Genomic DNA, 27,423 nt, shown 5'->3' with positions numbered 1-27,423 from the left:
ACATTTATCTAATAAAACAGTTGTTATATTTGCTGCAAACCTCAGTGACTCCAGCCTCAGAGGAACCAAAACTGAGAATCTTGCACTGGCACGTGAAAAGGCAGAAAACAATTTGCGTGAAGCTCTTCGTTCAGCCTCTCCTCTCCTCTCCCAGCCTCCACTCCTCCCCAAGCTTGTCTTGCCTGCCAAAGAGGTTGGCAGGAGAGGTGCTGTGCACCTAGGGCCCTGCGGTGCTGCCTGGGGGGGTTGTGGGGGGGAACAGGACTGAACTGAAAGCAGAAGGTCAGAATAAAGGTCAGGGGTACTCCACGTTTTCTTGCCTTCAGCAAAGAAAACATAGTAAGCCACTGGCATAGAAATGAGAAGCTGTCTCCAGAAATGTGGTTCTGCTCCCAAATAACCTTTATTTTAAAAAATATGATTGAGAGGGTGCCTGTGTTCCACGCTTCCCAATCACATGGCGATATATCAAGGCACATGATACATGAATGGTTCAAGAGGAATGCAGAGTAACAGACTCTCGTCGTTTGACAGCAATCAGCAGATACATTTGATTCCCACGATCTTTAGTACCTGTAAGGCTGAAAACACATCTCAGGATAAAGCGGTCACCAGGTGAGCAGTTCGCTTGCTTTCTACTGCGGATGTATTTTCCCTTCAGCAGTCCTGCCTACTACCTACGGAGGCACTGAGCTACTACGCCGACTGAAAGGATAACTGCCCTCTCAGTTCAAGGTGAAGTGTCATTCCAGGAACTACACGCTTATAAAAATCTGAGAGAGGACAGAAGAAAAAGATGCAGACACCTATGTAGTCTGATAGGACTTAAGTGGTCCCTGCAAATGCAACTTTTACACTTCAGCCATGCATCTGTCCAGGGAAGATTCTGTCACTAATCACCAACACCACAGTGGTCTTTGAAATCCACCAAGTGTTGGTTTTCTTGTTCATTGTGTTTTGCTCAGGTTTTTTTCTAAATGACATCCTGCCTTTCTCTCTGGAAAAATCTTACAAAATGAAAAAACAAATAGTTACTCAGTCCTAAATGTAAGACTCCAGGTCTGGCAGACACTTAAGCATCCCTTGTTAAACATGTAAGGATTTATCTGGCTTTCAGTGAATACACACTGAGGTAGCATCATTCCACAGATGAGATAAACTCCTCAGAACTTTAAAGCCACTTCAAGATTTCTACGTGTATATAAACAACCAGAATAAATCTTGCTACAAGATGAACAACTCTGATAGAAAGGTTGCACCTCTAGCGAAATTCTTCCATAGTAATATTAAAGGCAACAAACACATACTAATGAGGTGTAAAGTACCTCAAAACTTTCCTGTCAAGCAAACAGAAGTGCGGTTTTAAATAGGGACACTTTTCTGAGACAGGACTTCGGTGGCCAGTGTCTCCAGAGATGTCTCCAGATGTCTGCAGAGATGTCTCCAGAGACATCTGCTCCTCGTTTCTTTGTCTTGCCTTACTGCCATGTATTTCAAACCAAATGCTAGCTCTTCTCCCACGCTTACAGCAGAGAGCAAGGGAAGAGGGGAAGAAAGGAAGAGTTTATATTCCGTAAACAAAAACTTCCAAGATAAGGAATCATGACAACTTGTTGGTTACATGGCTATGACTTTAGAGACTGCCACAGACCAGGAAAGAAGGCTGACCTCTAACCATAACTTCACGTGGGACATTACATTTGTTTCTCCCTTGCTCAGTAAATTCTAAAAGTATAAAAAAGTATAAAAGAAGGCAATGCGAGTATCAGAGGAAGACTTCCTAAACGATACGTTAACGTTATTATCCAGTGATGCCTACCTGAAGCAAATTATTTAAATTTATTTTAAAAGAAGTCAAATGCAAGGAGGAAGCTCTCATATTCATCTGAGGGTCAGAGCTGGAAGCCTGCCTTGCAACTTTGAAAGGGACCAGAAGCCACCTCTTCCTCAACGTGAACCCTGCCACAACACCACTGCGCTCACTTCTGACCTTTGGGGGGGGGGGGGGGGGTGCGGGGGGGGAAGCTTTTATGCTCCCCATCAGAATTACAGATTTAAGAAAGCATTCGAGAGTTCTGTGGCGGCTGTCGTTTTCATCGTGCTTGTGGCTGGGGTCGGGTTTGTGCACAGCTCGGCACTGCTGGCCCCGAGCAGAAGACGCCTGCCCTGTGCTGGCCGCAGTGTGACTTACTTTCCGAATCGGGAATTGAGCTTGTTAGTGAGGAGCTGGTAGATGTGGTGATGCTCATGGAGGGGCTCATACCGTAACGGGGGTACGCTCCCGTCATGGCTGTGGTATGAGAGATCCACGCTGCAGGGTCAATTGGCCTCACTGGTTCAGCTGCAAAACAACCAGGAAGGGAGAGAAAAGACAAATGGAATCAGTGAACAGTAAGACCTAGAGTAAGAAGGAATTTTGGTTTTTTTTGGAGGAGGGGGGCGCACATGTCCTTGCCATTCTGATGGTACAACTGGGATAGCCCCAGCACAAGGGAACAGAAAGCACCTTGCCAGCAGCAGTGTGTTTCCTCTAGCAACTGCTGCACCAGCCTAAGAGGATAAAACTGATGCTCCTGTTCCTGTAACTGCAGTAAGAGTGAAATATTTCCCCTTCTGGGAAAGAAGCTACCAGTCCAAGTAATCATATCTCACTATTATTCTATACAATGAGATAGACTCTCATTTTGCTGTGACGTGAATTGGTACCAAACGCTTTGCCCCAGCTGATGGGAAGACCTCTTCCTACTCTAAGCATCTTGGATCCAAAATAACCTCTCAGAGCCACATAGCAATTAATTTTTAAAGCTGGGAATAAAACCCGATTTTCCCCACAATCTGGATGACTTCTTTTCTTCTGAATTATAGTGGCTGTTGTTCCATTGCCCTAAAACCAGAAATTATATAAAAAAGAGCTCTGCCTGTGTTAGGTATTCCCACAAAAAACACATTGCTGCAACCACTTTAGCCTACAACAGTTATATGGCTGTTTGCCTGGGATAAAATGCATGCACCTTCGCTGGACAAAGGACAAACTGATACCACAAGCTCTCCCTGTAGAAAAATCTCAAAAATGTGATTTGTGGGATTTTTCTGGTTTTTTGGATGCTGGTGTTCCTAAGGACTTCAGCTGAGTGAGGTCCCGCAGTCTGCACAAGTCTGTTGCATTAATTTCAACGGGCAGTGCCAGCCTCACCTGCTTAGGACTGGTAACAAACTGGTTTCAGTACCATAAGCTGAGCACTCACCAGTAGGAGGCAGCTGTGCTTGTCACATGAGCACAGATCTTTTATTACTACTGAAGGCTTTATTAAGCCAGAAGTTTTAAAACTAGATCATTTTCAAGAGGTTTTATGTATATTCATCAATGTTGTTTGCCCCAAATCTTAAAAATACTCTTTTAAAAGCCTTTCCAAGAAGTGTACATGTGACAAAACGAGGCTTTTTAACACTGAAGTATAGTTATCCTCCAAACTTTCTATCAACTGAACAGTTAAGATCATGAGGATATAACCACCAAAAGGTTAAAAGCTTGGTCCAAAGCCATATGAATCAAAAGAAAAACTCAGATGAATTCAGTGGGCACTGGAGTCTCAGAAAGATTATCTTAAACCCCCACACCTCCCAAAACAAAAAGCAAACAAAGAATGCAACCAAACTTAAAAGTATCAAACTTGTAGGGATTGAAAATCTATTCAATGCCAAAATAGCTGAAAATATTCTAGACGTGAGGGCTCCACAGGAACCCAGCAAAGAGCACAAATATGTACTCACCCCTGGGGATGGTGAAATAACTCCTGGGAGTAGGGTCCCAGCATTTGGCTACTGTTAGGCTGATAGGTCTGGGAAGAAAGAAAACAAGTCAGGGTGACTCTTAAGTTTCCCTACAGAAATTGTGATTGCTACAATGAGCTCTCTGAAACAAATTTACTCCTATCCAGCAGTTGTCAAGTTATATGCAGAGAATGCTTTTGAGATGTTTGGTGAAGTATTTTCAGTAGGAACCAGTATCAAAATGTTTCTGGTTTTGCATAGATCATGCACGCTATCAGTGAAATCTGTCAAATGATCAGCTCTTGAAATATTAAAACACTCATTGTATAACCAAACAGCACTACTGAAACCAGGCAACTCCTAGTTTGTGTTGGTTTTGGCTGGTACGTTGGAATTGGTCTCATCAATTCATCATTTAGAGTGAGAAGTTGCAAGCTGAGATCAGCAGTCACGCTGGTTACTTATTGAGATCAAAATGTTAATTTCTCTGAGGTTTGCCCAAAGCGGTTTTGTCATATGCTTACCCTGGTTTGGAGACTATTTCCCGTAAAACCCGTACTGCGTCGTCATTGCTCATGTTCTCAAAATTGACATCATTCACCTAAAACATTGCAAAAATCAGAAGTCGGGCTTTGCAACAGGGAAGTTAGAAATTTTAGTTATTAATTTCCAAATACAATGCCTTTGCAACTGTTCCCATTCCCTTGAGCAGCTGCAGAAATACTGTTTCTCAGAGCACATCAACTATCCAGCAGAATTTGCAAAGGATTATCGATTTTAGTGAGAATAGTCTTTATGACACATTTCTCTGGGTATGAAGGAATTCTGTTAACGGATTACTAAGGACACGGATCTGGTGGGATGACTGAGCTAAGCCACCAAAGCGCAAGCCAGCAGCATGTATTTTTGGACACGGACCAACCTGCAGAAGCATGTCTCCTGGTTCAATTCGGCCATCTGCTGCCACAGCCCCTCCTTTCATTATAGAGCCAATGTATATGCCACCATCACCCCGGTCATTGCTCTGTCCTACAATGCTGATGCCCAGGAAGTTATACTTTTCTATACAGATAGAAAGTGGAGGGGGGGGGGGGGGGGGGAAAAAGCAAACAAAGTGATTGGAATGATAGTGAAGAGCAAACACCAGGCTACTTCAGTTTTGAAAAATCAGTTCTTTCAACACACCAGCTGGGCCATGGTTGACTTACAATTATCTCAAGTTGCCCTATTGGTGTGTGTCTGCCTGGCACGTTCAGGGAAATGCTGCTAAAGACATTATGTTTTCATACAGCACACTGAAAAGTTACATTAAAAAATAATAAATAAATGAGCAAGAGAAACAACATTGAAAAGACATGTCTACACCTAGAAATTACGCACCCAATCAGCATTATTAGGCAACTTTCTCTCCACCAACTTTCTCTCCACATGTCAGAGCAGCAGGAAGAATTTGGTGCTACTGAAAGGTGCTGAGTTGGCAGTCCTACACATCTCTGTCTGGCTAAGCAATGAAATGCGTAAGCCACAGAAGCGCAAACCTCCAGTGTCCTGACAATGCCTGACCCCTTACCGTTCCTAGAAATAATGGCAGAACGCCATATCCTGGAGTTCCAGCTCCTCCCCTGGGATTCTCGGGAAGAATACTCATTTGCTCATGCCACCGGCAGAGAACTCTCCAGCACTGCACTGGGAATCCAGGTACAGCCACCAGAGTAGCAACTCTCAGCTGCCATTCCCTTTAGTTCAGCTGGCATCCTTCCCAATCAAGAAACTTTCTCCTGGCTCCAAAAGCGACTACGCCATAACAAAATACATCTGTACCGCTCGAAATTCATCATAGAAAACATCGCTTATCTTCTTACCCATGTTGAGTGTGACAGTGATGATATTTAGGGACATGGTAGAATCAGTGATGCTGCTGAACGAAGACGACTGCAAAATACAACAGAAAATTCTCAAGGTTTTAAACGGCTCAGAATAAGACAATAAAAATAATTATTGAGGATTAATTAATCAGGAACTGATTAATAGGTTTCCATTTGGAAGGCATCCACAACCACTGTGGCCACCCCAAAATTATTCTTTGTTTAGAGTCAGTAAGGAAAAAGATCTGCACACAACCTGCACTTTCTCCAAAGACTTGTTTACAAAACACACAGAGCAAGCTCCTAAGAGCTTTCTCAGCTGATCTTTACAATGAATCATTTCTGCCTCCTCGCTACGTGACTGACAGGCAGATGTTTAAATACTACAGTGCCCAATGTGAATTACTATGTCCACGGCTCTTCCCTAAAGAGAGGGGTGAACAACGCAGGATCCTTCAGAAAGTGAGAAGAAAAGACATTCCCCCTCCTCCAAAACGAAATACAAATGTGCTTATCAAGTATCTTCTAAAACATTGCTCCAGGTCTTGTGATGAAATGTGTGCATACTCATTCTTTAATCTGGGAAGACCAGTACTCATAGAACGGAGAAGTATGTCATTTGGGCCATCTTCATTCTGCTCCCGTAGGACTAGCACGGAGAAGGGCAAGAGAACAGATCTGTGATTGCCTATAAATGCAGATTTCTCCTTTCAGCAGAATGCCAGACTCAGCAATTTACACATCAGATGTCTACCAGCACAGAGCTGCCTTGCCCACCTCAGCCAGCAGCGTAACGGAGGGTCTCCTGCAGAGGCTGGTCTTGGAAGAGACAACAAGAAACGCAATCACTTCCCGAGGAAAGGAGAAAGGGAGAGGAGAAAGGGAGCCTTGACTGTAGCGCTGCAGAACTTCAAACGTTAGAGATTTAGTCCAAGGTAGACCGGAGCCAAAGGGAGCCTTTCCAATGAATTCAACAGGGCATAGCCCTCTTCTGGGTCCCTTCCTAATTTACATGCTACACTCAAAAAATCACGGTTCACCTCCTTGGAAAATTATGATGCCAACCTTACCCTGTCAATCTGCCGCATCCTTTGTTTCCTCCTCCTGCGTTTATGCTTCCGTATGAGCCGGGATGAAGTGCTTTGCTCAGTGGAGCTACTCAACCTGAGGGAAATTGAGAGCAAATGTCAGCTCCATAAAGCTGAACCATTTGCCTTTCTCTGCACCCTGCCAAAAAAAAAAAAAAAAAAAAAAAAAGCAAGCTGATTCCTGCAAACGCAGGAGAGAGTAAAGCACCCCGACACCGTCAGCGGGCTTGCAGTATATTGCTCGGCTTGTTGCTGAGTTCCTGCTCAATCCTACCAGGTGCTTCTGCCCAGGAGCACAGAGAAGACACCAGCTAAACTCCAGCACGGACTGGGGTGCCATTTACTGACTTGCTTTCTTTTAGGAGCAAGACTGAATGCAAGCCACATCTCACCAGGCACAGATCACCCCCATTTAACCCCCCAAAAGTCAGAGGTAGAACATCTTCCACTACTTTAAAGGTGCTCCTGACTCCAGGCTCATCGAAGAAAAATGCACGCTAGAAGAACAGCCATACATTAAACAAGGATTTTACTCTCTACTCTGAGAGAACAACAGACAACTGGGAGAACCTCTTAATATTCATTTTTGTCAGTCTCGTCATGGTGCTGTTATTTTCTTCTGCTGCTATCTACCCTGATAACAGGAACTTAACGTTGGGGCTTGAACTCAATGAAGTAAAGTAGCAACTGATAATAGTTACTACCAAACAGTGACAGAGGATAGCAAATGTGATTTACCTTTACATATTCTGTTAGTTTTATTCTGTTGTGGGGTTTTTTTCAGGCTCTTCAAACTTGCAGAACCCAAACGTGCCACATTCTACATACAAATCCTTAAGATCTCCCTAAGAGTTAGGAATGCCCATCATTCTCATTTTACAGGCAGTGGACTGAGACACAGAAAGACATAAATAGATTTGCCCAAATTAATTTCAGAAGCCTGGAACAGAGCCTAGATTTCAGATATACCAGTGTAACACCACAGAGACATCTCTCTTCTATTTAGTATGTTAAGAATGGCAAAAAAAGACAAAGTAATGCCCCATCATTAACCAAGATTAAAACCCATCCAACCCTATACAACACAAGTAACTGACTGGCACTATCACAAAGAAAACAGTGCCAGTCTTTTTCCCCTGTCTCCATGTCCCTGTCTTCAAAGTTCTTGCATTCCTGCATGTGGCTAGAATACCTCAAGCAAACCTTGGTACCAGCAACTTCAAAAAGGAGCTTGCTGTCATGAGATTACAACCCACCACACCGGGAAACCCATCTTGCATAAAGCAGGTGTGTTTTACTCAAGCAAACGGAGCTGAATATTAGTGCTGATGGAACTGCTTCGAGGGTTTGAATCTCTTTACAATCCCTTTGAGTTCACCAAACTATTTCAGGCATGTTAACCTCACACACTCCTTTTTTCCCCTCCCAGCAAGGCAAATTAATTTAAAGAGCCAAGAGGTGGTATTTTCAAAAAAGATCAAAACGTTGCTAATTCTTTATCTATGGAAACAGCTCACAGCTCCTGGTTTTCTGAGGCTTCACCGTTTCAAAAGGAAAAATAAAGAGGTCTCTCAGAGCAGGGTTCCCAAAACTGGGCTTGTTCAACATTCACCACTCTTCTTGAAAGTACTGGCAAAGATCGTACATCTTACGTTTTAGTCCCAATGTTCTCCCTCTTTCTATTTCCTCTCTGATTTCATTCTCCTCTTCTTCTCTATGTCTCATTAGTAGGATTCAGCTAAAACTTTCTAGCACGCACCACTTTAGGAGAATGGGAAGAAAGGCAAGGCATGTTGCCCACATCACAGTGAGCCTGCCTGCTCTTTGAGAAGGGCAGCAAAAAGAAGAGAGGCAAAAAAACCTGGGGGAACTTTTCTGCATAAACACAAGTCAAGCAACAAGATACCTTCAACGACTATGAGAGAGATGTGAGTGCCCTTCTTCCACTGATAAGAGTATGAATTCAGCACTCCAGTCTGCAGACAACCCCCCGCTTACAGACTCTCCTCCCTGCTAGTTTTGGAGACAGCTGAGCTAGTCCATAAGAGAAAGGGAAAAAAAGCTTAAAATTTTATCTGTCTTTTTGGCTGCTATAATCACACCTTGAAGTCATTCACAGCATCCAGGCAATTGATTTTCATTGTTTACACACATACTTCACCTACTGCCATATCGTATTTTTGACTTTATCCCAGTGTGCATCACTTAAGGAGTATGCAATACCTCCTGTCACCAACCTTTTTAGAATGGCATCCTCTAATGGTTACTGTGGATAAAGAGAATTCATTAAATCCATACGCATCATTTCATTTATTCGGTTTCCCATTGCTACATCCCTGAAAGGGGCAATGCCTCCGGCTAAACATTGCCTGCTGTATGAAACAATTTTAAGTTAGCAATGTTCACAGAGCAAAGAAAGAAAATGGAGAGAAAAACTATACTGCCAGTCAACCTGCCTGCAGCAGGAGACCGCGAAGGGAATTCACCCAGTGGCAAAGATCTTCCTTCCACTTTCCAGACAACAGGTATTTTATCTGGATAGCAAGTTAGGGAAATGAGGGATAGGAACAGTAGAGGTTCAGCAGACAGTTCACTGAATTTCTTTGTCTCAAGCAGTCTTGGCAATAATCTGGTGCTATGTCATGGCACTTCACATCCTAAGAAGCAAGCTACTTAAAAGTACCTTCCAGTGCGTGTTAGTATGCTTCCTCTGTCAATATTTTTCCTGATCACAGCCAGCACATAAGAGCTGACTGCCAGGGGTGACTGGCTATGCCAATTCCTCCCTCCTGCTCTCGAGCCCATCAATACGCTGTTGCTCAGAAAAACAAAGAACTATTATACCCAACTTTTAGTCTCATTTTCTAAAATTGGACTGGGCAAAAATACCTTTTGCCAGCACTGAGCATAGCTAGAAAACCAGATTGCTCTCTGACTCCTTAGAAGAGATGTTTTAATCTACCATCAAGTACGGGACATAATACTTTCATTGCTATCTTTAGAGCGATATAGCAGCAATGAGTTCAAAAAGATGGGCTGGAAAAAAAAAAGAAGAAAAGCCTAAGTACACTGCAGAAAGCAGGCAGTGATGAGGTGATGAAGGTGTGAACAATTAGCTGATACTAGTATCAGCATCTTGTTCCTTCTTCACTTTCGCCGTCCCTATTTACTTTGACAACCTGGGGGTGAGACTACTTTGGAATATTCATTCCATTTCAATACATGACCGCAAATTTGGATTCCTCTGTAAGCAGTGAACATTTTGAATTTTTCTTTTAAATTAAATTTAAAATTAAATATAGTTTAAATTAAAACAGCAAAACTAGAGTTTACTGGCAAATCTCTAAACTTTTCTAAATCTCTAAATAGATGATAATACGTAAGAAATTAAGTTCCTTCCCACAGTATTTTTTTTTTTTTTCATTCTACTCAACATTAGATTGGAAGAATGGAAATCAGTTCTTTAGAAAAGCCACAGTTCGGGTTTAGGTCAAAAGGACAGACAATATGTCAGAGAAGTAACTACTTGAGCTGAAACAGCCTCCCACATTAGTTGCACAAAACTGATGATCAGAAGGCACTGCAGAAACATTTTTGTGTGCTTACACATTGACTTCTATACAGATAAATTTAGAAAAATGTTACTTATTACACCGGAGAAACCATACACAGAGAGCTCGCTCAACTCTGGGGTTTCATCCCTTCTTGGGGGAAGCTGCACAATGACTTAAGTTGCCTTAACAAACCTATATGTAAGTAGAAAGCAAGACAGCTTCTTCTGCAAGACTCCCACATTGTGTGAAAGCGTATTTGTAAACATCAGGTTTTACGGTCTCTGCAATTTCTTAACAAGGAGTCAAGCCTGCATCTATTTTTCTGTGGCTATGGTACACTTCATCATCTCTTCCTGTTATTTCTTTTAAATCCAGAGTTTTAATACATCCTTGCTGAATCATTCATAAACACTGCATCTCTCGTACTCCAGGAGTACCTGGATACTAAATAGCAGCTCAAACCTGTTCTAATGAGGAGTAATATTTTGATCCGTGAAGTATCCCTAGAAATGAGTAAAAGTTGTTATTATTACAATTTGATGGACAAAACAAGAGGGCATATTTGAGCTTTTGGGACAAGCACAGAGATGAAAAACAAATCTGGAATCATAACTACCCGTTTCCTGCACTAGCCACTGGCCAAACCCCTTCTAACTTCTAACAAAACACTTCTAACGGAAGGGCTAGTAAATCCCACAGAAAAGACTTTTACCAAGAAGAATAATAATTTATCCAATCTACATTCCCCAAAATAAGGAAAAAAAAAGGTAGCAATTTGTTAAAGAAACAAAAGGGAAAAAAAAAGCTAACAACTTGTTAAAGAAACCTTATCTATATAGTTTAAAAAGAACTAATGCTAATTTCTTAAATGCGAAACAAAAATTCTGCAAAAAAACCTGCATTTTTTTGCAATGAATTATTTTAGTTATATTGAACTAAGAATACTAATCACAAGCTGCTGACAATAATCCTACAGCTACAGATGACATATCTGCTGGACCTTTATTTTCTTAACAGAAGACAGAAATCAGACTCTTACTGTAAAGTTCACCATGAGCTCCCTACAATCTGTACCCAAAATACCACCTACCTGCAAATAACACTAAAGTTCAATTCTAGTATACTTTGAAAACAAAGGAAATAAGTTATCGCACTCACTGCTTGAAGGGTTCTGTACTGTCAGGTAATATCTCTGAAAAAAATGAATTCACTGAAAGAAAAAAAAAATATTCTTTCTCTCTAACTAAATGCAACAGAGCTTCCTTGGACTGGAAACGAACCAACTGTGTTGCACTGCTCCAAGCTAAAATAAAACAAACCAATGTCAAACACACACTCTTAGAAAAGCATCCTCAACCTTACAGCCTCTTTGCTTCCAAGACAGCAGCATCCTTTACATCCGATTTCTTCTCTCAGTGGCCTCCTCCACATACAATCTCCTTTACAAGGCAGGTTCTGATACCAGTGTTCATCAGCTGTTATTAAACAAACTTACCCCCTCCAACCTCTCTTTCCCCAGGCCGCTGGCTCCAGCAGTTCTGGAGCATTGCTCCATCTTCTATTTGCCTGTATTTGCCTCTGAAGTAAACTTCTCCCTGCCAGCACAATCTCTCATCTGCTGGAGAACATCATCACCCTAACACAACAGCATACCTTGGAGCATTCCATTTAGTTGTTCTTCCTGACTAGCTGGCCTGGCAGCTATTCTGTGTGCCAAAAGCTTCTGCCCTAGCCTAGAAAGGAAAAAAAAAAAACCCTGCGCAGCAGCTTCGAAGAGTCTCTTTCTTCTCAGGTCAGACGCAGGAAGCTTTACTTTATTAAATATCGAAAGGTTTAGCCTGGGCTAGTATAATGTGCTTCAGTGGCCACCCTGACTGTGCTAATCCTGCCCTACCGCATATCTTGCTGCCATGGAAATTATTAATTTATTTACAAGCAACAAAACCAGCTGCAGGGTTGTTGTTCTTGTGGGATTGATTTTTTTAGGGAGGGAAGGAGGGTTAGAAGCCCTAAAGGCTTTAGGAAGGCTCAGAGTGCATTCAGGTTAACTACTGATCTTGCCAACCCTTTATGCACATGAACATCCAGGTGAAGTACAAAGCATCCAAAAGGCTAATTTTCTGTGTCTTCAGGTGTTGGCAACTTCACCGTAACTGCAAAATAGGTTCTTTAAACTAATTCAGGACCAAATCTTAAATGTTCTTTTAGTTACCCTTTCAAGCCTTTGGAAACACCCAGCCTGTAAACAGAATTTGAAGGAACTGCTGTTCTTCAACAGGTGTTTAAGCTATGACTAACTGCAAGCCCAAATAGATCCACTGAGTTCAATCAGCTAATAACCTGCTTGTAAACACAGCAAATGTTTAAGTATCTCCAGGACTAGCTGTTCTTTGCTGTTCCCATTCTACCTAGAATCTAAGAATATCACGTTGCACCTTATTTGTTTTAGCTACAGGTCTCTATGAACCACCAGATATCTGTAATCTTGTTCTCTAACAATTAACAGAAATCCATAATGGGTTTTCATAGCTCATTTGGATGGACAACAGCTCTAGAGACTCCATTCAAATGCTGTCACTGCAGCCAGGAAAGGGAAGAATACCAGTTTTGACTGATTTTACATCTTTAAAAACAAGTGTTTTGAATCTGAGAAATTTATTGGCTTACAGAACAACGGAAATATCTTTAGAGGTTAACAAGGATGTCTTGAAATGGAGAGTTTTTCTGTAAAAAGCAAGGAATAATTCACATTCTCTCTGTCCGCACAAAAGGAAAAAATAATTAAGTCATAAATATATGGCATCACAGCCTGCCTTTGCAAAAGCATTAACTTTGATGAATTCCTGTACTGCTCATAGGTCTTAGACTATGCAATTACATAGGAATTCCTTTGCAATTCAGCATTAATGAAGTGCATACTTATTAGGAATCTATGCTGAAGGTATTTTGTTACAATATTCACACCATTACTTCATAAATAGGTACAGTTGCACATTGCTTTGATCTTAAAATGTGATCATTCTTGCTATTAAAAGGAAAGAACAGGAACAAAATTTTTCTCTTAATTGGAACAGTGGCTATAGGCAGCTTGGACAGTGATCCCAATAACTTAGCTTGCTTCTCAGAGCAGTAATTATATACAACATGATGTTATGGATGAATTATCGGTGCTCAAACCATATGTAGCAGAAACAGAAAAGAAAAGAAAATTTTAAAAGGGAAAGAAAAAGGGGGGAGGGGGGCAGGGAAGAGAAGATATAAATCTTCTCATCTGACCAGTCAGTGTGTTTCAGGAAAGCCTGGAAATAGTCAAGTGGCTGGGAAATTGATGCAAATAGTATTTAACAGCTCACTTGCTATGCCCATGCCCTACCTGCTTGTGTTGTCATCATCATCAGAGTCAATGAAGCTGCTGGATTCCAGCTCGCTGCTCATCATGGTAGAAGAGCTGTCATAACCAGGAGGGTGCTCGCGGTGTCTGTCCAGTTTCGGATGGCCATTGATCCGAGGGACTGTAAAAACAAAACAAACGGAGTATTACCAGGCAAAGAGGAAGAGCAAGGAAGAAGTGGCACAGTGAGCAGCACGACAATCACACTGACAGCTGCAGACAACTCTGCAGGAGCATCCCTGTGCCAAAAGCAAGCTCTTTGCAGAACCTGATGTCATTCAATGGCTGGAAAGCCTACTGCCCTGGCTGGCCTGCCTGCCTACCTACCTTTTTCCATTTCTCTGTGGCTCTGTTCATGGGCAAGCCATAAACAGATCGAGGCAGAAGTAGCAGGCATGAACAAGCACTATAATGGTACCAGAACATCAGTTAGAATGGCCATGAGAAGTTGATGTCAATAGGAAGGTACCTATGAAGATGTTGGAAAAGCAGCAGATAACACAATTTGAGTTTGCTACGGATAGGCTTAGCAGCACAGAAAACATTAAACAACATGACTTGATGAATTCTATGAATATCTCACCAATAAAACCACCTTTCCCTTGAGCAGTGCTACGCGTTCCTGTTCCCAAACCCTCACCAGCCTGTCTGGGCAGTACAGCTATATCAAAGTCACATTGTCCTGACCATTCCACATGCGTAAGATGCTTCAGAACAATTTCTTACTAATCCCTGGCTGTGCCAATGTTGTCAGACACACAAACATTCCTGATCACCCCCACAGTGAGAACGCCATTTACTTGAAGGCAGCGGTGATTCATCTTTTTCTAGAGATGTTTTATGGATTTTCCTCTGCAAAGCAAACTCCTCTGCCTGCTTCCTTTCAATGACCTCTCATTAGAAGACTCAGAATCTCTAAGTGCTCTATTTTTGCCAAGAATATTCCTTTCCCTGAAACAAGAAAGGCTCTGCTTGATAAGGCACCTGGTGAAGAAATAAACATATCAGGCTTCACAGACAGACTGATATTTTAAAACGCACTCTCCAGACTCACACTTCCCTCCCCTGTCCAAAGGATCTGCTCTTCAATTACAGAATAGAAAACCTTCATAAAGGAGGAATGTCTGCAGCAGGAATTGTATATGATGCTGGGCAACTGTACACATCCAAAGTTAATTGATAGCTCTTGCTAACTACTACAGTACCATGGTTTGAAAAACCAAGAGCCACCCTAAACACCTGGCTATGAAGCCCACCGTGGCTAGCCTTCGCTCCTCTGTTTCAAAATGCTCAGCAGTGAGATAAAAAAACCCAAACCTGATTTGTTTTCTTCCTGCCTGAGGAACATGGGCCTAATTATTTATGTCCATACAGGATTTGAAGAGATTCTGTAAAAGGTAACAGACATCTGTAAGATCTCTTCTGAATCTAAACCATAAATTTATCTCCAAAGTGAAATAACTGAGTAAGGCTGTAACAAATTCTCCTGCTACGTCACTTCCATATCCCGTTTGATCACCCATCTTCCAGACACCTCTACCAGCACACAAAATAGGTGTGAAAACACTTAAGATGGCTCCCTCAAGATGACCAAACCTTCTTCCAAGTCACAAAGCAAAACCAAAGCCCCTTCCCCCCTGCAACAGCACCAAGCTTTGGTTGGAAGAGCACCTGAACAGTACCAACCCTTCATCTCCCTTCCCGGAACTGATACTGGTTTTTCATCCTGCCGTACGCTGAAGGGCAGCCGAGATGGTACCGGTTCTTCAGGCTATGAATCCTCTTCCAAAACCAGCACATGCTAGCAACGGTGAGGCAGGGACCCACTGCTGTCCTCCAGGAGCTGCCTCCAAGCCAAAGGCTGGGTGGTGTTAAAAAAATGAAGCTTACCGGGTTTCGGTTCCAGACTCTGCCTCCAGAGTCCCTGACCCCTAGCATTGCCATCTCCCACCGCCCCGTGTGTAAAACCAACAGAACAGCATTTGCCAGAGCTTTTTAGGCCACGTGTTCTACAGTACAGAAATCCTCTCCTCCCAGAATGTGGCCATCACGACTACCCTAATGTGCTCCCAGTACCGGGTGGTAAAACCAGATCGCACTGAAAAACTATTCATCAGCTTGTCAACAGCATCTCACGACTGCAGAATGACAGCTCTTCAGAGAACAGTGGGGAAAAAAGCATTTAAAGGCTTTTTTATTCATCGGTTTCCTCAAACTCTACAGTCCAATATAAAGTGGACGCTGACTATTAACGTGCTTCAGCCGGTACCACAGATGATCAGGTGAACATCAAGTACCTTCAGGAATCCCACATCCACACTGGAACAGTCTCCTAGCTCTGCCTTTACACTAAAATCTAAGGAGCAGCCAGCTATGCTTGCATATGCCAGATGTATCCAGATAAACAGAAACAGAGGCTGGCCCAATTTTACTCCTAAAGCTGGCACGAACACCTCTCTCAACCAGACAGCGTAGGAACAGATGCAGCTGTTGATGGCATCGTTACTGAGGAGGTGAAGACTACTCTGCATTGTTTCTTCTCATCAGGAACAGGCAACTTGGACCTTTGAGAGTCAAGGTCAAGTAATCCATGAATTACAGAGTCCCTCAATGTCCAATCCTGGCTACTCGTCCAGGCTTTAATTTTTTTTTTTTCGTAAGTCGCTTTCATCCACAACAAAAATGGGAAAAAAAAGAAGGGAAAAGACAAAAAGACATCCAAATTCTAAACCTGAGAAAACAGCGCTTTTCAGCAAATTAATAGGCTTTAGACAGAGTTCTGTCTTTTAAGGCTAAAGAGAACATCACAGACTTCAACAATTAAAATCCCTCCTTTTTGTGTGTTACAAGTCTGGTTTTAGGTCTTTATGTAGTGCAGCCTAGAGTCCAAAATATTTCATTTGATCTGGAAACCTGGCTGACAATCACAGCACTGGACAAATTCAACACAATCTCTTCAGCCTCAGTTTAACCACAAAACCAAGCCCAGCCACCTTCCCATTTATTTTTCGTTTCTACGCAGTGAAACATCAGAAACCGTGGAGTGAATTAAAGCCTCTTATTCCAACAGATTGCATAATCTAAATATGCATTCATTGGAAACAGTACTGGAATGGCTAACGACTGACACTGGCACCAACAGCCAGATAACTTTCAAGGAACCAAAGCATCCCATGCTCTCATCACATGAACCCCCTGCATCCCTCCTAAACACACAGCACCTTTAAGCCTGATTTCAGGAGGAATTGCTGGCTTGCGAGGACATCATCACCAACAGATCACTGCGATGGACCACTAGAACACACAAGGTCTGCACGGTTTTCCTGAAGAGGGAACAGCAACCAGAAAAAAGGTGGGGGACATACGTAGAGCATGGTTTGGGGCAGTGCTGGTGATTCTGAGTTATAACGGACACTCACCTAATGAAAATCCCACACAGTCCCAAGCAACTTCGAGTTGGTTGCTGATTACTCGATAGTCTGGCTTCCACTGACATCTCTTTTCTGACTTCAATAAGAAGCAACAGCAAATCTTAGAAATTAGCTAGCTAGCACACAATTTACAACAAATTTATTATCTTTGTTCCTTCCCGGTTTAAAATTTTTATTTTTCATAGAGGAGTGTTATAAAAGCTAGGACAGATGGAAGTCAGAACATCAGCCATGGAGAAAACTGACTTACATTTCTCCACTTGAAAAAAACCATATTTTTTTTTTAACTGTGCTTGTTTTTCCTGCCTTCCTCTGCTACTCCTCACTTGCAACTTACAAAAGTAATCACATCAATGTTGGGTGAAAATGCTGATTTCATCTGGGGAAGCCGACATTAAACAGAGCCCTGCTATTAAAAACAAGCCCCTGTCAGAAGCAGCTATCCCAGCTCTGACTGGGGGGTAGCAGATTACAGAAAACAATGACTTGGATTTTATCCACATTTAGCTGGTATAAATAGGAAGCAAATTTGGGCAGCATGCTTCTCTCATCAAAGATCTTTTATTTACGTTTGGCTTTGATTATTATTAAGTATACAGCCCAGAAAGAAAGTTGCCAGCATGATTTTGTCATCTTTCTCTGCAAAACTAGTCTGTTTATGCAGCTGGGGAGGGTGGGAGGGTGCCTCTGGATATCAATAGGTGGGTTGTCTGAAGTGCCCACCAGAAATCACCAGTCCTGGCTTTCCCACTGCAGGTCATGACTGGTAGACAATGTAGATCCTTCATTCCATTCCAAGTGGGTGGTCTAAAAGCTTTCAATCTTGTGGCCCCTTCCACTCTAAAAGTCCATTTTGCATTCACTTCTCTGCTGAGAATTCTGGATGTCATCAATCAGGGGCCGTTAAAAGTAGATATCTACCAAGTGCAGCCTCCAAACTCTCACCCAGACCTTGCACAGCTGGCAGCAAGGATTGCTACGAAACCAAGATATGTTTCAAAGTGTCACATCTCATCCGCTGTGGGCTATTTATTCAGAAAATATTTGTCCTTAAAAACCTCTATGAGCAGATCGCTATTTTAGTGAATTTGCAATTCGGAGTCCTTTGCCTAATACCTTCAACAGATAAAACTGGCTGTAACTCACCTGATTTGTTTTTCCTGACTCCAGCTACTGGACACCACACTCAGCAGTTGTGTGTATTTTCACTCCTAGTAAGAAACTTCCCAACTCCAAATCGGAATTTGCTTCCCGCTAGCATCCGGAAAGACCATTCTCATGCCGACCTGAAGCAAGCTCCCTTCAAAATTTAACTTTGTATCTATGGCACTAAAGAATAAACTAAGGTGTCCCCCAGCTCTAATTGCTTAGCACTGGGCTCAAATACCAGCTTTCTAACTGCATTCTGTGTTCTTGTAAGTCTTATTTTGCGTGTGTTCTTATAAGAAATGCTCTTCTTCTGCTGCTTGACCTACGATACATGGATTACAGCACAGCAAGCACATACAACATGCCGTGATTATTTTGCAGTCTACACTGATGGGAGCTGAAACCTCTTTGGCTTCCCGGAACATCCTACACTTTACATTTCCCCAAAGTACATGTTCGCTGTTGTTTCAGAGACTATAAACTTGAAGCCAGGACTTGTGCTCCTATCAGATGGACCAGGACTACTAATCACATGTCTAACACTGAGTCTCAAACAGTTTCCTCTTTCATTATTAGATGAATAATTTCTCTCACACAGAAACTTGACCAGTTCACAAGCATTACGAAGAATTAACGGCCCACATCAATGCTCTAGGCTCTATAGTTCTCAGCAAGGAATTTCCACACAGAGGACAATTTAAAGACCAGACAAAATTTGCAACCAGCTGAAGGCTGCCTCGAACACGCTGTGCAAAACCATGCCAGTGGAGTGCCTTTTTTAGCATTCTGCCTTTCAATGAAACAGCAGTACCTCTACAGCACCTCTGTTACACCACTAGATCACCTGCATCTGGCAGTGAAAACACCAAACTTTCACTCATTTGCTTTTCAACTCAAGCAAAAAAGTTTAGAAACCTTTTTTAGTTTAGAAAACTAAAGAGACAGTTTAAGACAAGTGATGCTTAGTGCTCACCAAGGATTTTCCAGCACCAAGAGAACAACCAGCAATACAGAGGGAGCCAAGGTGTGGAAATGGCTTCCAGAGGTATTTTCCCCTCCAGCCTGGGCATTTTCTGCGTTTAACCAAAGACTAAAGAAATTGCAGCTCGACACAATGCCACGGCCTGTATATGAGGTATGTCTGAACCACTGCCTGTCCCCGCAGGGATGCTCTACTAACGCCGAGGACTCGCATGGCTGGAACGCTGCAAACTGTGCTGTACGACTCGCTTGAGAGCCTACAGGACCACCAGCAGTCTGGAGGGCTTCTGGCAACGGTCCCATTTCTGTGCAAAGGCAACAGAGCTCGTGCCCAAGGAATCAAGGGCAGCACCTGTGCTGCAGCTTATAAATCCCAAGGAATACTCAGAGCAACGGGTCCGATGTGGCAGGACCCAAATTCAAGAGACTGGATTGCATCCAGCTGAGGATTGGATCAATGCTACAGGACATTAGCATGGACATAAACTCCCCAAACCCAATAATTACCACCCAAACTTTCACATACCCTTTAGATCTGGTCCTTATCATCTCATTTTTATACTGAGTTTTTTATCTCCGTTTCCCTGCACAAAATAAGGGCACTGACTGCTTAGAAACTTCAGCTGAAATGAACATTAATACCTACAGCGATACATGCGGGGCTGTGCTTCTGGATAACATCTGACTGGTTCCAGTGGCCTCAGCAGGTGGTGACACCACTTGTGACAATATCTCCTACTGGGAGCGGGTCTCAGAGGGGAACGCTGCTGTGAGCGGAGCTCCTGTTGCCTCTCCTGCTGTGGCTGTCTCCTACCAAAACACTTCAAAAACGTGCGAGTGACCATTTCCCTGCCCAGGCTGTGCCCACTTCGTGCACTGTGACTATCACTCTGTCCAAGTCCAACCAGCGTATCCAGATGTACGTGGAGCTTCCCACAAGTAGTTATTTTTCACGCACAGTGTGAGAGAATAAAAGAGCCAGTTGAGGGCTCCTGCTGGGACACTGGAAAATTCCATTTCTGAAGACTCAAAGATTATGAAAAATACTATGTATTTTTGCATGCTCTTCCTCCATGACAGAATCCCAGGGAGGCCTGTGCCCAAGAGGCAGCACATCTGGTAAGCAGTGTATCTTGAAGGACTGGGGAAATAGAACAAAAATAATTTGCATTGACTTTGCCAGTTGCCACTCTGCCATTTCCACAGCACACTCTGTAATCGCATCTGCTGCTACAAGTCACATTTTTCACGGATCAGTTCTGAAAATCCAAATCCTTTTACAGCCACATTTTTAATGGGATCCTGTTATACAACATAGCACACTCTATCCCAATAAACCACACATAAACAGACCCTTGGAATTTGCATAATTACTTTTTAGAGTATAGTCAGGCTACTAGAGATTATACTGATCTGGGGATTCTTTTAAATCATGTCTTATTTTAAAGCACTACAGAAATGTATCTCAGATCTAAAAACTTGGGTTTCCAGTCTCATAACACTCGTCTTTCTTGGAGACAGAGGTGAAGGAATTTTTCACCAATAATAATAAAAAAAAACCCCACGCACAGACGTGTGTTTCTCATCATTAAATTCCGTATACTTCTGCTAGCGTCTTTACCAAGAGCAAAATGTTTCTCAGCTTCAACCCAAGGTAAATGCTGATGATGGAACGACTCTGCTTGTTCTGGAGAAAGTCTAAGGCAGACAGATTGTTCTGTCAGGACACAAACCACTTAAAGCAGCAACACTAAAGGTTCACAAGGTCTAAACATGGGTGTCATCATCAACAATGGTGAGACAGACAAGTTTCACAGAATCAGTTGAAGTTTGCCACATGGCAAATGGCAGCCACGCTATAAAAATTGATGTCGGGTCTCGTACGTGTACTAGCTGAGATTCACCGAGACTGGTATTTTAAGGTCTTCACGCAGAATCAGGAATGGAGCACACCTTGGTACCAAGCAGAAGTTTCTGTTTGTTCTGGTGAAACCTGTGCTTGACTTACAACTGATAGAACTTTCTTTCCTGTACCTAAATACCCCCCAACCCACCTGCCCGGGCGTTACCGGTGCGTACTCACACCCCGCAGCACAGCAGCAGTGTTTGCTGAATTACTGACTTCTTACCAAGGAACAAAAACGTCAGAAACTCTGAACATTTGCAGCTTCCATGCCATTTCACAAGGACTCAAGGCTCAGCCGTTCAAACGTTACAGAAACAGTTTCGTGTCCTTTGACGGGGTCTTCAGGACAAACACCAACCAAATCAATACAGCATTAATTTAGTAAGACAGCACATTTAAAAAGATGATCCTTCCAAGTGATATTACAATTGCATCATAAATATTTTTCAAATCCTCATTTCCCTGAAAGTTTTTTGTTAGCCTTTCTTCCCAGTTGTTCCTCAGAAGTGTAAGGAATTAGGACAAAAGCAAGATGATGATATTTTGTGTAAATTAGTGTTTGCTTTTAGTGTCATTAACAGCAGCAAAGTTTAACATTAAAATTCTCATATGGTGTTAGTACAGATGCGGTGTTACTGCAGATGCTAAATTAGTACCACAAATGCTAGATTTAAAACAGATTTACCATATTTGCTCAAGATTTTCACCTGAGCTCTTCAAAAACTAAATGTCCTCTAACATCATCCAGGTTTTGTCATCTGACTGGGAGACTGTCCCACTATTTATGGATTACTTGGGTATGAAGGAATCCATTTTTTTTAATAAGTCTCCATGAAGTTGTAATGCTTCATAGGGAACAGCATTTTGAAAGGGTACCTTTGCTCCTTGAAAAGTTCACTGTCTCTAAAGCTGAAGGAATCGTCTCTCCCCTTGGTTTTTCCCCCAGACTATGGTCATCTTCAGTCATGCCGAACACCCTGGGATGCTTCCCCCATCCGAGAGCTGTCTCCTGCCGCTGGGCAGCATCATCCTGCTTTTCTGCCGGTCCAGAGCGCAGCCGGCTCCCCTGCAGCCCCACCGATCCCGGCACAGCGCCGGGAGCTGCAGCAGCAGGGAAAGCCGTGGGGATCGTGCCCGGGATCGTGCCTGGGGGCTCCCCCGTCACCTCAGCTGCATGTGGGCACCGACCTTAGAGTCCTTCCACCGAGACTGGGAACTGCTGACAGAAGTAAAACCCTCCCCTGCGGATGATGCCTTTGGGGGTGGGCAAACTACAGCTACTCCTTGAATGACCTGGGACAAATTCTTCCAGCGGGAGCAAGGCTGTCCTTTAAAAATAAACAAAACAAAAAGGACAGTCCTACTGACACGGGAGCTGGAGTGGCAGGGTATCATGTTCCCAGTATACAAAGAAAACACAAAGCACGTGTTTTTAGGGTTGTCTTGTAGGTTCAGGAAACCCACCAGAAAGAATAAGCAAAAACTTTGTCCCATCCCATCCCTGTCTTCTAATGGGGAAGGAAAGCAAATTGCTCACGTGTAAAGCAGATTGCGGCAGCAGGCGTCACACACCACTCAGGGGACTAGACACAGATTTACACGGTGTTTTCAATGGTCCTTGGATTCGTCACAGGCGTTAGGTACAAAGAATAGAATCACAGACTCATTTCGGTGGGAAAAGACCTTTAAGCCCATCAAGTCCAACCATTACCCCAGCACTGCCAAGCCCACCTCCAAACCATGTCCCTGAGCGCCGCATCCATGTGGTTTTTAGACACCTCCAGGGATGGTGACTCCACCGCCCACCTCCCTGGGCAGCCTGCGCCGGGGCTTGAAAGAAACGGACGAGTTGAGATGGATGAGTGATGGAAGTGCTGTGTGTGTTTTGTCTGCCTGCCGTGACTCAATCTGACGGGGATTTTGCTGCCTGCAGCAGGACTGCACCTGGAATGCAGCACTCAGATCTAAATACCACATCAGCAGGAATCTGCTGGCACCTTTAAGCCCATTCCAAACAGACAAAGCAATGGCCAAAACACTGTGAACACAGGTTTACAGGAGGAAATGGAAATGACCTTAAATCAGTGCCTTTTGAAACATGGTGGCGATTTCTAAGTTTGTTTCTGCGTGTCACATCCAAGCCACAAACTTGGTCCCACTACAGAGGTGCAAAGGAAAGATCCCAACAAAGGAAAAACCTGTATTTAACTGCAGTTTCCCTCCCCTTTCCTCTTTAATTCTTAACATCTCTGCAGTGACTTAGTTATATCAAACATAAACATCATATTATTATTGTTGTTATTGTTATTATAATAACTAAATACCCTTATTATACATACATACGTATATTTTTTAAGGCTTCTGATTAGCAATGTGTTAGCCTACCTGTGTAAATTAAAACTTCATTATATGGCTTTTCTCATATTGTTCAATATAAACCAAGAATGGAAGTGAATTGTTCTTTGAGCGCTGTTAAAGGTCCCCTTCATTGCTTCCCTACAAGCCAGTGCACAGCTGGATTCAGCTGGAACCGGGATGAGCAAACAGGTAAGGAGAAGGGTTTGTAGTCTCATTTTGCAGATCTGAAGATGCACGTCTGAGATCAACTTCCATATTTCTAGATATTCCAACTAAAATACACCGGGTTTATATATTAGATCAGAAGAGCTCACTATACTAATAACGCCTCCAGTTTACATTTTTTCCCTTTCCTTTTTCCAGCTCTATCTTCCCTGTTAAATTTTAAACAGAAAAAATGGGTTCAACTTGACATGTTTCCTGTTTGAACTAAATCTTCTTTATGGAAAAGCTCCTATACGCTGCTACAATAGATAGAACAGGCTTTACCAGTATGCAAATACACTTCAGTTTTAGCAACACTTTATACCTCCCAAACAGCACCAGGTATTGGCGTTCGCAGGAAAGGTTTGCTTACTTGAATTCACGGGGAACGTTTGCTGTGTAATTAAGGTGTGCATTGAAATCCATCAAGATTTTGTAATCTCTCTACCCATTTAAAATTCCCTTTTCTAAGTTTTTCTAATTTAGAATTTGTTTGAGGGGTGGGGGTTGGGAACCATTATTAGAATTGAGTGAGTACTTTCACAAACCATGATTAGAAAGGTTTTATTCATAAAATGCTTGCATGTATCCAAGTGCTGAGCCTAAACAAGAATCAATCATTCTCTGCTCTGGTTGAACGCCTGTCCCACTAATAACAGGACTTTCTGCCCTGCTGGCTCCCTGCTCCTGTTTCTTCATTACAGGATGACAGAGTTCACCGAGACTGTCTGACAAAAGCCTTTCAATGTTTCACAGAGATTAGAATAAAGCATGGCCTAGGAGGTTAAAATACGTCCTCCTTGACTTCTGTCGAGCCCTGCCTGAGGGACAAAGGCACATCAAAGTGCTAAAGCAAATCAGCCTTGAAAGCGGAAAAGAGCGGAGCAGCATCTGCTCAAGGAGGCTGTAAAGAGGGTCCTGTGCCACTGCGGGGAACCAGGGTGGCAGTGTCCCAGGAAGAAGCCAGAGCCAAGCTCCCAGCTAAGAGAAAAACCAACAGAGCTTCCAGTCACCACTGATGCAGAGAGTCTCTACCTGTTATGGACAGGAAAAACATCACCACTTTTTCAATGAAGGCTTGCAACCCCATCCGTGCAGCTCGCTGCTGCGTGCAGGGGTCAATCTCCGCTACGTAAGCACGGAAGGATGAGTATTACAATGTCTGCTCCTGCTTGACGCTTGCTATGCATGCTATATATACCCCTAGACCCTGACCTGTCCAGTGCTTGAAATTCCCTGGAACCCTTCAACAGCCCCCCTAACCCCTCCTAACCAGAGAAAGGCTCCAAGACATTGCCATAGGGTAGACTACGAGCAGTACCGACGTTCCTGCTCTCACAGGCACACAGTCCTACGCTGCCAGTATCCCATGGCATGGCCATCTGGGCACCTCAAACCTTCAGGGGTTCACCAACCACCTCACAGTTGTTTACACGTGAGAGAGTCTTTAAAGAGCAACCACTGTCGCAAACTGCATTTTCAGCTACCACTGTTTAAGTTCCTGCTGCCATTGCTTTGTAGTCCCAGCCCTTTTTTTGTTCAGATTCCTTGGCATGCACTATGGTAAAGAATACATACGCTGCAGCAAGGACTGGAAATCTGCAACAGCTCCTCTTCCCAAACCTGTGGGGATCCTACAAGTGTGTCCACATTCAGAGCTCCTGAAAGCATAGGTCATTATCCAGCATTTTTCAACTGGCTGCACAATACTCAAGTTCACCCCACAGCAAACCCAGTGTTGAAACACTAGTGTCAACACTTGACATCTGCAGGCTTGTCAGAAACCGAGCAGGAGCTATAAAACATTCTCTAATGTCAAAGAAAACTTGTCCCTTAATTACCTCCCTAATTAGAGCTTCCACAGTCCCCTTTCCCACTCCTCCTCAGGAAAGTGACATGGGAGCTTTGTTCTACACAGCACGGGGTCCCAAGAACATGTGCCAGGCAGACCTCCCACATTTCTAATTAAGATCCTCACTCTACTTTCACTTAATAGGACTTTGTCAACTTTCCAAAGCAACAAGGACTTTTGTTGCTTTAAGAGAGAAAGTGAAGCTCTGACATACTGACAGCTCAACTCTTTCAGACTAATTTTAGATGAAGCTAATGCCAGGGATAGATTTGCTACTAATTAGTGTGAAAGATGATCAGGAGAAGACGTATTCCCCAACACATACAAAGCCTCTTTGGATACAAAGCCTTTAAAAAAAGAAATCATTTCTCTGCATATGCTGCCTTGACAATATAACCATCATTATACCTTTATACACATATATATAGATATATATACACACACACACACAGAGTAGCTTTGTCCATGCTTACCTCACAGGGCTCATCCTTCTCAGCTAGTTCACTTTATTAAGCTCACTGAGAATACAGCAGCAGTATCAGAGCAAAACCTCTTTCAATTTGCACTTCTGGTGTGCAACCCCATGCTTGGAACATCAGAATAATACAGCAAATTTAAACTTAGGCAATTCCCTGGAGAAAAATTACATCTATGCTTCTCGATCCCTCATGGTTTCCCGAGCTTTACTGAGCATCTGTGGATAAGCGGTGTGTGCTTTGCATGCATGACATCATACACCATTCTGGTTCCCAGCAGCAGAGAATGGTGTATTAAAACTTACTGAAAAGGAACACAGATGAAAAGCTGGAGACTGTATAAGCAAGCACTCGTGCTACAGGTTAACAGGTCGGTGCACAAATAACCGCAGCCCCGGCAGAGGAATGACATAAAGCTTTTTTTACAGCGTCAAACAGCTATAAATCAGGTCCAGGAGCAAAGCCCGGAGAGCAGCTTCCCCTAGCACCTATCAGGCACTCAGTTCGATGCAGAATTTCAGCACATACTTCAACGATGTAACTGAGGTTGACCAAAATCACTTGGATTTAAGTAGACTTCCCTTAAAGTTAAGCAGGTGCTTAAGTGATGAAAGACTCAGCAACAAAACCAAGAGCATCGCACGGCTGATGAGGCTGGGAGCAGGCTCTGCTGATGTGTATTTGGACATTTAGAGTAGGTAAGGAAGGAAATTAGTGATGCATTGATAACTGCCCCCCCTGGCCAGCCTTCCTCCCACTCTCCATTTAAAAGGAAAACTCACGCTAGGCAGGATTCATCCGAGCCACTGCTGTTCCCTGATGCCGTGAGCTGTGCAGCGCTACCACAGAAAAGCTTCTAGGCATTGGCATGGGACAGATTAAAAACCTCCTCTCAAGCACAGCAAGATCCAGGGTGATAATTCTTTTGAAACTACATCCCTTCTCACTTTTCTCCCTATCTCTGACAGACGTTTCACCACAAAAATTATAAATGCACTTTCATAAACTTTTTTCCAGATCAGCTTCCCTTATGATTTTCTTAGTATCTGAAATGTCACATACTCTCAAACGCACATCGATGAATGAAGGAGTTTCATTATGTTCCTCAGCCCATTCCATTCTCTTTGTATGTATATTTTTGAAGACACAAGCATAGGAGCATCAGTGGCTATTTATTGCCTCTGGTCTTAAAATAATTTAAGGAAAATGGGTGGAAGAGCTGGCAAATGCCCTAGCCTGTGCTGTTATCAGAGTGGAACCCCGGTCTAGTAAATCACATCCTCTCTGCTGCAAAATTCTTCTGCATTTTCAATGGAAAGAGGTGCAAAAACTTTGCCAGACTACCAGGTGTGTCCCACATCTTCTGCCTGCAGTATGCCATCAATATTTATAATGGC

General features: G+C 43.0%; 1 protein-coding gene across 3 annotated transcripts in view; it reads right to left on the bottom strand.

The window, feature by feature from the left end:
• DVL1 (dishevelled segment polarity protein 1) overlaps positions 1–27,423 on the bottom strand; it is a 104,686-nt gene that overhangs the window by 14,443 nt on the left and 62,820 nt on the right. For 2 of the 3 annotated variants that reach the window (XM_055800685.1, XM_055800687.1), the window contains exons 5-11: positions 13,652–13,790; positions 6,707–6,800; positions 5,634–5,703; positions 4,694–4,833; positions 4,296–4,372; positions 3,772–3,839; positions 2,192–2,341 (exon numbers count right to left, since the gene is read on the bottom strand). In XM_055800685.1, coding sequence (XP_055656660.1) covers positions 2,192–2,341; positions 3,772–3,839; positions 4,296–4,372; positions 4,694–4,833; positions 5,634–5,703; positions 6,707–6,800; positions 13,652–13,790 — 738 coding nt within the window. The remainder of the gene's footprint in view (positions 1–2,191; positions 2,342–3,771; positions 3,840–4,295; positions 4,373–4,693; positions 4,834–5,633; positions 5,704–6,706; positions 6,801–13,651; positions 13,791–27,423) is intronic. The other variant, XM_055800686.1, reaches the window with a different exon arrangement.

This window comes from Falco peregrinus, chromosome 3, assembly GCF_023634155.1.
Source record: "Falco peregrinus isolate bFalPer1 chromosome 3, bFalPer1.pri, whole genome shotgun sequence".
Taxonomy (NCBI): Eukaryota; Metazoa; Chordata; class Aves; order Falconiformes; family Falconidae; genus Falco; species Falco peregrinus.
Note: the sequence above shows the minus strand (reverse complement) of the source record. Positions and strands in the feature narration are given on the sequence as shown.